We start from the raw sequence: 13,015 nt of genomic DNA, 5'->3' as shown, positions 1-13,015 counted from the left end.
GATGAAGCAGATGAAACAGACTTCTTGCACTTGGAAATATGCTTGGATTTACAAGAATGCTTACGAAATTTGGTAGATGGAAGATATGGAGACGAATGTCTGGAATGACTAGATCTATGCCCAGAAGAATGATGCTTCTTCTGCATATGTTCAGAAGGTGATCGGTGCCTTGAAGAACAATGCTTCGGTGAAGGTATCTGATGCTTTGAGGAGTGATGCTTAGGTGAAGGGGACCGGTACCTGGAGGAGCAATGTTTCGGTGAAGGAGACCGGTGTCTTGAAGACTGGTGCTAAGAAGCATGGTTCGATGATTGGTGTCGAGAACGTGGTACCGATGAGGCAATAGTGGTACCTGCATCTTGAATGGAGCAATGCTCAGGCTGTGCCGTTATGGGAGGAGCTGGCATGGGAGTGACCATCTGGAATATATCCCCAAACTCCAATTTAAAGAGAGCATGAAGCTTCTCTTAGAAGGCTTGCACTGATACCTGTGGCTTTGACATCAGTATCAATGGTACTGTGGCTCGCTCCAGAGGATGACGTAGATGAAGATGCACCCCTCAAAAGTTGAAACAAACCGCATTAATGGTCTGTTTTGCCAGTACGACTTGACTCTGTACCTTAGTGGCCTGAGACATCATCTGGGAAAATGGTGACTTCTTAGCTGGCTTACCTGATGGGGCTTTCGCCTGCGACACCGACATGGAAGCAGGTACCTCGGATGATTGTGATGCCTTTGACGTCGAGGGCTTGGACGGTGTCGAAGGTACCTGTGATGCCGCCATGGTACCGAAGAGTACTTTATGATTAAGGCGACTTTTAATAAAACTCTTCTGAAGCGTGGAGCAGCGCAAACAAGATTCTAGGTGGTGATCTGGGCCCAAGCACTGGATACACCACTTGTGGGGATCAGTTAAAGAAATAGTGCGCTGGCACCTGACACACTTTTTTAAGCCGGTTAATGGGTGGGACATGGAAGAGAAACCGCCTCAGCCAAGTCAAAACCCGAGAGCTGAGGTGGAGGCAAAGGCCCAGCCGTCAAAAACAGCTAATCAGAAAAAGAAAAGGAATGGAAATTTTTTTTTTTGTACTATTTATTAAGAAAAGTAAAAAACAGAAGAATAAGAAAAAAAATCAGAAATTTCACAAGCAGGAAGGCAAAGAGAAAATGCAGAACATTTTACACACGACTTTGTAGCTCCGCGGAAAACTGAGGAGACGCGCACCCACATCAGATGGGAAGGCACTTGCACAGTGCGGGCAGGCGCAAACTTTCTAAAGTTCTTAAAGTGCATGTACACTTTAGCAGCTGTCCATACTGGGGCTCTGTGGATGATGTCACCTACATGGGAGAATATGCTGCCTGCTTGTCCTGGGATAATCCATGCTACTGATCCAGGGCAAGCAGTGGCTTCCCCCATCTTTCTCAATAACTAATTATGGACTTCCCCCCAGGAAATTGTCCAAACCTTCTTAAAACCAGCTATGCTATCTGCTCTTACCACAACCTCTGGCAACGCGTTCCAGAGCTTAACTATCTCTGAGTGAAAAAAAATTTCCCTGTAACTTCATCGAGTATCCCCCTAGTCTTTGTAATTTTTGACAGAGTGAAAAATCAATCCACTTGCACCAGTTCAACTCGACTCAGGATTTTGTAGTCTTCAATCATATCTCCCCTCAGCTATCTCTTTTCCAAGCTGAAGAGCCCTAACCTTTTTAGTCTTTCCTAATACAAGAGGAGTTCCATCCCCTTTATCATCTTGGTCACTCTTCTTTGAACCTTTTCTAGTGCCACTATATCTTTCTTGAGATAAGAAGGTCAGAATTGAACGCAATACTCCAGATGAGGTTGCACCATGGAGCGATACAGGGGCATTATAACATTTAGTCTTGTTAACCATCCCTTTTTTAATAATTCCTAGCATCCTGTTTGCTTACTTGGCCACTGCCACACATTGGGCGGAAGGTTTCATCGTATTATCTATGACAACACCCAGATCCTTTTCTTGGGCGCTATCACCCAAGGTGGACCCTAGCATCCAGTAACTGTGATTGGGGTTATTTTTCCCAATGTGCATCATTTTGCATTTGTCCACATTAAGTTTCATCTGCCACTTGGATGCCCAGTCTTCCAATTTCCTACGGTCTGCCTTCAATTTTTCACAATCTTCATGCGTTTTAACAACTTTGAAGTTTAGTGTCTTCTGCAAATTTAATCACCTCACTCGTCATTCCTGGACTGCAAGGGGGGAGGGGAGAGGAGGGGGGAGGGGACATGGATCCTGCACTGCAAGGGGGAGGGAGGATAGAGGAGGGGACATGGATGCTAGACCTGCAGGGGAAGGAAAAGAGGGGAGAGGATATGGATGCTGGACCCAAAAGCAGGGTGGGAATGGTGAAGAGAGAGTGACCAAGACCAGAAAGTAATGGGAAGGGAAGAAGAGATTCTTAGCCAGCGGAGAAAGGGAGAGAGAGATGCCGGACTATGGGGGCCATGGAGGGGATTCAGGGTGCAAGTGAGAGAGGGGTGGGATTTAGTTGGAGCGAGAGAGGGAACTGAGGCGCCTAGAACATGAGAAAGGAAAAAGGTGGGAAGGAATTTCAGGTCCCTGGACAGAATTCTACACAAACACTATAAATAAACTTTGCACAATTTTGAAATATTATGTGCAGAAGTTTCAAACATTTTGCATAGATTTCTGCCAGGAGTAATATTTTGTACTGTTCAGGAAGAAATTCATTTGTTTCAATTTCTTTGGTGGTGTACTGAATGCAGAGTCTGGCATCTTAGAGTTTCATTTGTGTATATTAGGACTTTTAGCTTGTGGTCCTGTATTTGCATAGCATTTATCTGTGTTCTGCATGTGTGACCAAGGCCAGGTGTTCTGGTAGGAATGAATATTGGAAGTGCCATAGTGTGTGATTTGTGTAATTTAATTTTGTGGTTAAGCATTAAGTATTGTTAATAAGATTATATTGTATGGATATATATGAAAAATGAATGGAAAAAATGGAATTACAATTAGTAGTATTATTATGGAGGCTTATGGAGATGGAGGTTGGGGGCAGAGCTTGGGTACCCCTATCATTTTGAAAAGTCATCTCCTATGCTAGGCAGGGCTAATTTTCCCATCTAGTTTCAAAGCTTACAAAGGTATTTTTAGCAAGCTAGTTTCATACCTTTTTTCTTGGCCTAAGTTTTTCTCTCCACTCTTTCAGTTCATGGCTGTGCTCCTCATCTAATTCTTTTAGCTTCTGAGTTTCATGCTCAATTAATAGATGGCATTTTTCATTCTGTAAAAGTAAACTCAAAGTTAATGCTTCTATGTTAAAATAAACATAATGTATACTGTATAATGAAAAATGGTAACAACCATCAGCCCAATTGCTTTCAGAGATAATCCTCTGTTTGTATGTTTTACTTCAGTTTTTCAGCTACTCAACCCTACACAGGGCATCTGTTTTCATATTATAACTAGTCATACTAATTTAGCATGTTAATGTACACCAATGCAGTTAAAATGAAATATTAGTTAAAAAAAAAAAAGAAGAAAAACAGAAAAATCCCACAGCATAAAATAGAACCTGTAGTAAGTAAAGCACATTAATGCATAGTAATGCAGAAACTATAGAAGGTGACTGAAACAACAAAAATGTACCTGGATCAATACAGAAAAAGTCTCTCAAAAAATTTAAGATAAAAGTCATTTATCCCAGGACAAGCAGGCAGCATATTCTCTACATGTGGGCGACGTCATGCACGGAGCCCCGTCACGGACAGCTTTTCAAGCAAACTTGATTGAAGATCTCAAAGTTTGCTAGTGCTGTACCACGCATGCGTGCGCTCCACTAGAGGGCGCGTCTCCTCCTCGTGGTCTTCAGTTCTTAGTTTTCCGCGGAGCAAGAAAGCCCTGTCTCTCTTCTCTGCGTTTTTTCTATGTGCCTTTCTTGCACCATGGCTTCTAATTTTTTACTTAGTTCGGGAGTCGCTGTGCTCTTCTTTCGTTGTTTTTACTAGTTTCATGTTTTCGGCGAATCGGGGGCTCCCGGTTTACCGTGGCTGCGGCTCTCTTTTTTGACTTATGTCCCGGCCCTTGACCGGGTTTAAAAAGTGCACTCAGTGCGGTCGGGTGATTTCGATCATTGACCCGCACCGCTGGTGCATCTTGTGCCCCTGAGTCGACCATCCTAAGGGCTCTTGCCCTCGTTGCGCTACCCTCCAACCTTGGGCTCTCAGGAGGCGTCGAGCGCGGATTGCAGAGCTCTTCGCTATGGAGATTGATCTACCTGTGGGCCTGGTCTCGGCCTCGGTGTCGGCCTCGAAGACCTTGGTCCCGGGAAAATCTCCCTCGGCCTCAAAGACCTCGATGGCCCCGGCCTCGAAATCCTCCACAGCAGGTAAGTCTCCTCTTCTGTCTTCAGGGTCAGTTCAGCTACCTAAGAAGCCCTCCTCGGAGTCTCTGACCGTCCAGGCGGTGACTGCCTCAACGAAACCGCCTACTAAGGCCTCCAAGCGTGCCTCTACCATAAGGGAATACTCTTTCTTGAGGTCGCCCCCGGTGGAGCGCACTGCCACACCTGTAGGGCCAAATATGGTCTCGGTGCTGATGTTCGAGGATATGCTTAAGGCTTCTCGCAGCTCTCCTCTGCTTTGGCTCGGCTTGCCCTGTCGTTGACCTCGCTTGCGATGGACCAGCCTGAGCGTTGCCTCAAGGGTTCTCGGGGCGTCGGTCTCGGCGTCTGTCCTCCTCGGACTCTTCCCCGCTTCTTTCGCGAGGGAGTCCCCCGCCTCTCAGCCTCATTCAAGGCACCGGTCGAGGCGTCCTTCTCCCTCATCCCGGAGACCCGCTAAGAAAACCAGGGATTCCTCCCCGAGGCGGGGTAAATCGCCGGGCCCTCGTACGACGGGGTCCATTAAAGCCTCGGACCTGGTGTTGTTGGATCCGAGTCTCTGGCGGTCGCCGGTGCGGTCTTGGACTCCTTCCCGTGGGGCACCGGCGTCGGGAGCTTCGGCCTCTTTTTCCTGACACTTGTCGTCTTCTCGGGACCCTCAAGAGGGGCTTCGTCGATCCTCAGTGCCTCAGACCCCATGGTCCTCGCCTGCGGGGACCTCTAAGTGCAAGCTGTCCTCGACTCCCCCCCCCCTGTTCTTTCAGCGGGGCTTCTTCGACATCAGTGCTTGTTGACAGTGACATGCCGGCGCAGTACTTCCAGGAGGCTTCCCCCTCTTTTTCTGCTGCCTTGAAGTCTCGCTCGACCTCCCCTCTTGAGGGGCGGTCTGAGAGAAAGCCCTCTTCTTTCACCAGATTCGTCCTGGACATGGGGAAGGCGTTGAATTTGGACCGCCAGTCAGATTCCCGCTATACCAAAGAATATTTGGAGGAGTTGGAACTTCCCTATCCTCCTAAGGAGTCCTTGCGGCTCCCTTTGAATCCGGTGTTACAACAAACTTTTTTCCGCAACCTGGAGACTTCATATTCTATGCCAGCCATTCCATCTAAAATGGAGTTTCGGTATCGGACGGTCCCCTGCAGGGGGTTCGAGAAGGCTCAGCTTTCCCACTAGTCTTTGGTGGTGGAGTCTTCCCTCAAGAAGTCTCACCCTTCTAAGGTCTACGCGGCTGTCCCACCCGGCCGGGAGGGAAGGACTATGGATAAGTTTGATGGCTAACAGGGTCCTTAATTACAACCTTACTTTCACGTCCTATCTTAAGCAGTGCATTAAATCTCTGCCATCCTTTCAGGATGACTTGCATATCCACCGCCTTGCGGATTTCTGCCGGTTTCTAGATACCCTTTCGCAGCTTTGGCTTTACATGTTCCAGGCTTCGTATGATGCTTTTGAACTTTCTTCTAGGATCTCTGCCTTCGCTGTGGCCATGTGTCGCTTGGCGTGGCTGCACATAGTTGATATGGACCCGAATCTGCAGGACTGGTTTGCGAATCTTCCGTGCTTGGGCAACGAACTCTTTGATGACTCCATCGAGGCGGCCACCAAGCGCCTCTCGGAGCAAGAGCGCTCCTTTGTCTTCCTGGTCCGGGCCAAGGCGAAGCCTGCTCCTCCCAAATCGTATAGGTTGCCTCCTCGGCGCTACCCCCAGAAATCGATTCCGGCGTTTTCTAGACCTCCTCTAAGGCGTCCACAGCAGCAGAGGGCTCCACCGAAGCCGCAGACCCCGGCGCCGTCCTTTTGACTGTCTGGGCGGGAGGGGGCTGGCCTCATCCGCCCTCGACCCTGCTCCTCTACCTATCGGGGGCCTTCTCAGCGCTTTCTTTCACCGTTGGGCTCTGATCACTGCAGACAAATGGGTCCTCTCTGTTATCAGGGAGGGGTATTCGCTCCATTTCCAGTCCTCACCTCTTGACAGGCCCCCCAGAGAGTATCCTTCGAGCGGCGCACAGCTTCCCCTGCTTCTCTGGGAGGCTCACGCCCTCCTTCGCCTGCGGGCTGTGGAGGAGGTCCCCTGTTGTCAGCGGGGCTCCGGGTTTTACTCCCGGTACTTTCTGGTTCCCAAAAAGACCAGGGACCTTCGCCCCATTTTGGATCTCCGGGGGCTGAACAAGTTTCTGGTCAAGGAGAAGTTCCGCATGCTCTCTCTTCCCACTTTATATCCCTTGATGGGGGACTGGTTGTGTTCCCTAGACCTGAAGGAGGCTTACACTCATGTGCCGATTCACCCGGCCTTTTGACGTTTCCTTTGCTTTCGGGTGGGGGACCTTCATCTGGAATATCGGGTCCTCCCATTCGGGTTCGTTTCATCCCCACAGGTCTTCACGAAATGCCTCTTGGTGGTGGCAGCGGCCCTGAGGTCTCGAGGTCTTCAGGTATTCCTGTACCTCGACGACTGGCTAATCAAGGCACTGTCGAGGGAGGGGGGTTATCTCAGCGACCCGTCAGACTTATCTTCCTTCAGCGTTTGGGGTTTGAGGTCAACTTCCCAAAGTCCCAGTTGTGTCCCTCTCAGTCCCTGCAGTTTATTGGAGCTGTGCTGAACATGGTTCGCCTCCGGTCGTTTCTGCCTCAGTCTCGACAAGTCTCCCTCGTTCGGCTCAGTCAACAGGTCTCCCTGAGGGCTTCGGTCTCTACCAGGCAGATGATGATCCTCTTGGGGCACATGGCCTCCACCGTTCATGTGACGCCCTTTGCCAGACTGCACTTCCGGATGCCTCAGTGGACTCTGGCGTCCCAGTGGAGGCAGGATCGGAATCCCATATCTCAGCACATTGCAGTGACTCCCTCCTTGAGACGCTCGCTCCATTGGTAGACCGACTCTTCCAATCTTTCCAGAGGTTTACTCTTTCTAGTGCCTCCGCCTCGGAAAGTCCTAACGACGTACTCCTCGGCATACGCCTTGGGGCTCATCTCAATGGCCTTCGGACTCAGGGTCCTTGGTCAGATGCCACATCAACCTGCTGGAGCTCCGAGCCATTTACAGGGTGATGGTGGCTTTCCGTCACTTGCTGCAGGATAAAATGGATGGTCCTGGTGCGCACGGACAACCAGGTGGCGATGTATTATGTGAACAAGCAAGGGGGTATGGGTTCCCTGTAGCTTTGCAAGGAAGCGCTTCGGCTTTGGGAGTGGGCGATACGCCACAATGTCTTCCTTCGCGTGGTCTACATCGAGGGCGAGCAAAACTGCCTGGCAGACAGGTTAAGTCGCCTCCTTCAGCTGCACGAGTGGTTGCTCCATTCCACGACTCTGCATCAGCTGTTTGCTCGGTAGGGGACTCCACAGATAGATCTGTTTGCTTCGCCCCTCAATCATAAGTTGCCTCGCTTTTGTTCAAGGATCTACTCCCCGGATCGTCTCGAGGCGGATGCTTTCCTTCTGGATTGGACGGGCAGGTATCTCTATGCGTTCCCTCCCTTTCCTCTGATTCTGAAAACTCTCATGCACCTCTGATCGACGCACGCTGCTATGATTTTAATAGCACCTCGGTGGCCCGGGCAGCCGTGGTTCTCCCTTCTTCTCCAACTTAGCGTCCGGGAACCTCTTCTGCTGCCTGTATTTCCATCTCTGCTGTCTCAGAGTCGGGGGTTCGCTGCTGCACCTCAATCTGCAGTATCTGCACTTGACGGCTTGGTTCCTTTCCACCTGACTTCCTCCTGGGGGTTTTTCTCAGTTGGTGTGTGATATTCTAGAAGCTTCTAGGAAGGCTTCCACTAGACAGTGTTATTCTCAGAAGTGGTTTCGATTCGCCGTGTGGTGTGTTTCCCAACGCATTGAGCCTTTGTCTGCCTCTTTGTCTTCAGTGATGGAGTACTTGCTTCATTTGTCTCGATCTGGGCTTAAAACGACTTCTATTAGAGTTCATCTCAGTGCGATTGCTGCCTTTCATCGACTACTTGATGGGAAATCGCTCTCGGTCCATCCGCTGATTTCTCGCTTCATGAGGGGCCACTTGAATGTCCATCCTTCTCTCAAGCCTCCCCCCGGTAGTTTGGGATCTTAATGTGGTTCTCGCTCAATTCTTGAAACCTCCATTTGAACCCCTAGATAGGGCCCATCTGAAGTTCCTTACTTGGAAGGTGATGTTCCTGATTGCTCTCACGTCTGCTCGCAGGGTCAGTGAGCTACAGGCTCTGGTTGCAGACCCGCCTTTTACTGTCTTTCATCATGACAAGGTGGTCCTGCGTACTCATCCTAAGCTCTTGCCTAAGGTGGTTTCGGATTTCCACCTTAATCAGTCTATTGCTTTTCCGGTGTTTTTTCCTAAGCCCCATTCTCACCCTGGGGAAGTGGCGCTTCACACTCTTGACTGTAAACAGGCGTTGGCTTTCTATCTTCATCGCACCCAATCTCATCGGAGGGATCCTCAACTTTTCTTGTCCTTTGATCCTAATTGGTTGGGGCGTCCTGTTTCCAAGCGCACCTTGTCCAACTGGTTAGCTGCTTGTATTTCCTTCTGCTATGCTCAGGCTGGTCTCTCGCTGGACGGCAGGTCACGGGGCATAAGGTCCAAGCGATGGCAGCGTTTTGCTCTTCTCAGATCCACGCCTATTGAGGAGATCTGCAAGGCCGCCACTTGGTCTTCAGTTCATACCTTCACCTCTCACTATTGTCTGGATGCTTTTTCCAGACGTGACGGCCAATTTGGTCAGTCGGTTTTGCGTAATCTGTTTTCATAAATTGCCAACTTTCCCTCCGTCCCTTTGTGGTTAGCTTGGAAGTCACCCACATGTAGAGAATATACCGCCTGCTTTTCTTGGGATAAAGCACAGTTACTTACCGTAACAGGTGTTATCCAGGGACAGCAGGCAGATATTCTCGCAACCCTCCCACCTCCCCAGGTTGGCTTCTTTGCTAGCTATCTGAACTGAAGACCACGAGGAGGGGACGTGCCCTCTAGTGCAGTGGGAAGGCACACGCATGCGGGTACAGCACTAGCAAACTTTGAGATCTTCAATCAAGTTTGTTTGAAAAGCTGTCCGTGATGGGGCTCCGTGGATGACGTCACCCACATGTAGAGAATATCTGCCTGCTGTCCCTGGATAACACCTGTTACGGTAAGTAACTGTGCTTTTTATTCAATGTAACAAAGAATCTGTATGATATGGCAATGGTCATGACCAAATGATAGAAATGACCCGATACAGGCTGTGTTTTGGCGCTAGGCCTTCCACAGGAATTATAGGTAAATGAATAAACATACAGATTAAATGTGAAGTAAACCATTCAACGGAACAAAGGAAATCAACTGCGCTCTTTCACAAAAAAATGTGCAGAAGCACTTTTCAGTAAATCTAGCCCTATGTTTGTTATTAGGAGTTGATCTAAGAGTCATATTTAAAAAGGATTTTCACTATAAAAAGCAAAAAATGTTAATAATCAATAAAATATGACACTCGTCATTAATTAGAACACATATATAAAGAAAACTACTTTAACATACTTAACCCTAACAGATACAATTATGCATCAGAATGGTAGAGGAAAACAGCAAGAAAAGCCTTGAAAATGGACAAAAAGCACTTAATATGGTTACAATGTACTATAATACTGTTAGACCACAAGGTTATAAGATTTCCATGCAGATAAATATATATTATGTGTATGTTTTTGATCTAATAAATCTTGTATAAATACATTACTGATGTGTGTTTCACAGACCCTTCATATATTTTACCTGCAGCTGCTGTAACTCCTTGATGTTAGCATCACACTGTAGCTGAAGGTCTCTCATTTGATTTTCATGTTTCTGATGCTGTGCCAACCTCTCATTTTTCTGTCTCTTTTCTTCTTGAGCAGCAAACTACATATAAAATATAAAGCAGATAAAGGAATTCCACCTGATATACTCAAAAGTGAATTCTACTCATTAACTGACTAGTAAATAATTCTAAAGTGGAGTCACTTGAACTTCCAGATGTAAAGTAACAGCCCTAAAACTTATTTAAATGTGTATTTATTTTTATTTCTTATATTATGCCTACAAGCCTAAAGGTTATTTAAGCAGTGTACATTCAGGTATATAGGCATTCTGTAAGAACATAAGAATAGCCTTACTGAGTCAGACCAATGGTCCATCAAGCCCAGTAGCCCGTTCTCACGGTGGCCAATCCAGATCACTAGTACCAATATTCCATGCTACCAATACAGGGCAAGCAGTGGCTTCTCCCATGTCTTTCTCAATAACAGACTATGGACTTTTCCTTCAGGAACTTGTCCAAACCTTTCTTAAAACCAGCTACGCTATTCGCTCTTACCACATCCTCTGGCAATGCGTTCCAGAGCTTAGCTATTGTCTGAGTAAAAAAAATTTTCCACCTATTGGTTTTAAGAGCACTTCCCTGTAACTTCATCTAGTGTCCTCCTAGTCTTTGTAATTTTTGATAGAGTAAAAAATCGATCCACTTGTATCCATTCTACTCCACTCAGGAATTTTTAGACTTCAATCATATCTCCCCTCAGCTGTCTCTTTTCCAAACTGAAGAGCCCTAACCGTTTTAGTCTTTCCTCATATGAAAGGAAGTCCATCCCCTTTACCATCTTGGTCGCTCTTCTTTGAACCTTTTCTAGCGCCACTATATCTTTCTTGAGATAAGGAGACCAGAATTGAACGCAATGAGGTCGTACCATGGAGCGATACAGGGATATTATAACATTCTTAGTCTTGTTAACCATCCCTTTTTTAATAATTCTGAGCATCCTGTTTGCTTTTTTGGCTGCCGCCGCACATTGGGCGGAAGATTTAATCGTATTGTCTACAATGATACCCAGATCTTTTTCTTTGGTGCTAACCCCCCCAAGGTGGACCCTAGCATCTGGTAACTGCGATTCAGGTTATTCTTCCCAATGTACATCACTTTGCATTTGCCACATTAAATTTCATCTGCCACTTGGACGCCCAGTCTTCCAATTTCCTAAGGTCCGCCTGCAATTGTTCACAATCTACATGCATTTTAACAACTTTGAGCAGTTTAGTGTCATCTGCAAATTTAATCACATCACTCGTCGTTCCAATTTCCTGATCATTTATAAATAAGTTAAATAGCACCTGTCCCAGTACAGACTCCTGCGGCACTCCATTGTTTACTCTCCTCCATTGAAAAAAAATGACCATTTAACCCTATCCTCTGTTTTCTATCCGATAACCAATTCCTAATCCACAACTGAACTTTGTCACCTATCTCATGACTTTAATTTTCTCAGTAGCCTTTATCAAAAGCTTTCTGAAAATCTAGGTACACTATATCAACCGGCTCACCTTTATCCACATGTTTATTCACACCTTCAAAGAATGACATGGTGAAAAATTCACTGTGACCTGTGCTGGAAATATGCTGAAGCCTGCCTCAGCTCTTTACAGTAGCTGGAAGAGGAGAAGAAATCAATACTATTGGAACCCTCTAGGGCCCAGGCAATCCTGGACCTGGTACTCACCAATGGGGATAGCGTCTCGAAGGTCTCGGTAGGAGATACGCTAGCCTCCAGCGACCACAACATGGTGTGGTTCTACCTCAGGAAAGGTTTCCCTAGATCAAACACGAAAACAAAAGTACTCAACTTCCGAGGCACTGACTTCGAACGGATGGGAGATTTCGTCCACCGGACACTGCAGAACCAAGCTACGACCGATGATGTGGAAGCTATGTGGTCATCCCTGAAATCTACCATACATGAAGCGACAAGCCTCTACATTAAATCAGTACACAAACGGTGGAGAAACAACAAACCCCAATGGTACTCCCCAGAAATCTTGCACCTCGTCAAGGAGAAGAAAAAAGCATTTATTTCCTACAAACGAACGGAGACTAGGGAAGCTAAGCTAGAACATAGGGTGAGGTCTGCAGCGGTCAAAACAGCAGTCAGGGAGGCCAAACTTCGAGTGGAAGAGATTCTGGCAAAGAACATGAAGAAAGGGGACAAATCCTTCTTCAGGTATATTAGTGATAGGAAAAAGAACACAGACGGGATAGTACGCCTTAGAAAACCAGTTGGGAACTGCGCAGAATCAGATTCCGATAAAGCAGAACTACTGAATGAATACTTCTGCTCGGTCTTCACCTGCGAGGCACGGTCCGCAGTTGCAGGCAAGGCCCAGCGTGGAAGACCCGTTTCAGAATTTCAAGTTCACACCTGGCTATGTCTACTACGAATTGGCAAGACTCAAGGTGAGCAAAGCCATGGGACCGTATAATCTACACCCCAGGGTGCTCAGTGAGCTGCGTGATGTAATGGGAGGGATGTTATTGAATAAGAGTACCCAGGAAAGGGACTTGGGGGTAATGGTGGATATGACAATGAAGCCGTCGGCACAGTGTGCAGCGGCCGCTAAGAGAGCGAATAGAATGCTTGGTATAATCAAAAACAGCCAGAACGAAAGAAGTTATCCTGCCGTTGTATCGGGCGATGGTGCGCCCGCATTTGGAGTACTGCGTCCAATATTGGTCGCCGTATCTTAAGAAGGATATGGCGTTAGTCGAGAGGGTTCAAAGGAGAGCAACACGTCTGATAATAGGTATGGAAAACCTGTCATATTCTGAGAGATTGGAGAAGCTGGGTCTCTTTT

General features: G+C 47.3%; 1 protein-coding gene across 2 annotated transcripts in view; it reads right to left on the bottom strand.

Moving 5' to 3' along the window:
* Nucleotides 1-13,015, bottom strand: part of SLK (STE20 like kinase) — a 277,359-nt gene that overhangs the window by 39,205 nt on the left and 225,139 nt on the right. For both annotated transcript variants that reach the window (XM_033941264.1, XM_033941265.1), the window contains 2 exons: nucleotides 10,130-10,255; nucleotides 3,181-3,294 (listed from right to left, as the gene is read on the bottom strand). In XM_033941264.1, coding sequence (XP_033797155.1) covers nucleotides 3,181-3,294; nucleotides 10,130-10,255 — 240 coding nt within the window. The remainder of the gene's footprint in view (nucleotides 1-3,180; nucleotides 3,295-10,129; nucleotides 10,256-13,015) is intronic.

Source organism: Geotrypetes seraphini, chromosome 4, assembly GCF_902459505.1.
Source record: "Geotrypetes seraphini chromosome 4, aGeoSer1.1, whole genome shotgun sequence".
In the NCBI taxonomy this organism is placed as follows: domain Eukaryota; kingdom Metazoa; phylum Chordata; class Amphibia; order Gymnophiona; family Dermophiidae; genus Geotrypetes; species Geotrypetes seraphini.
The sequence above is the reverse complement of the archived record's forward strand: the minus strand, read 5'-3'. Positions and strand labels throughout refer to the sequence as shown.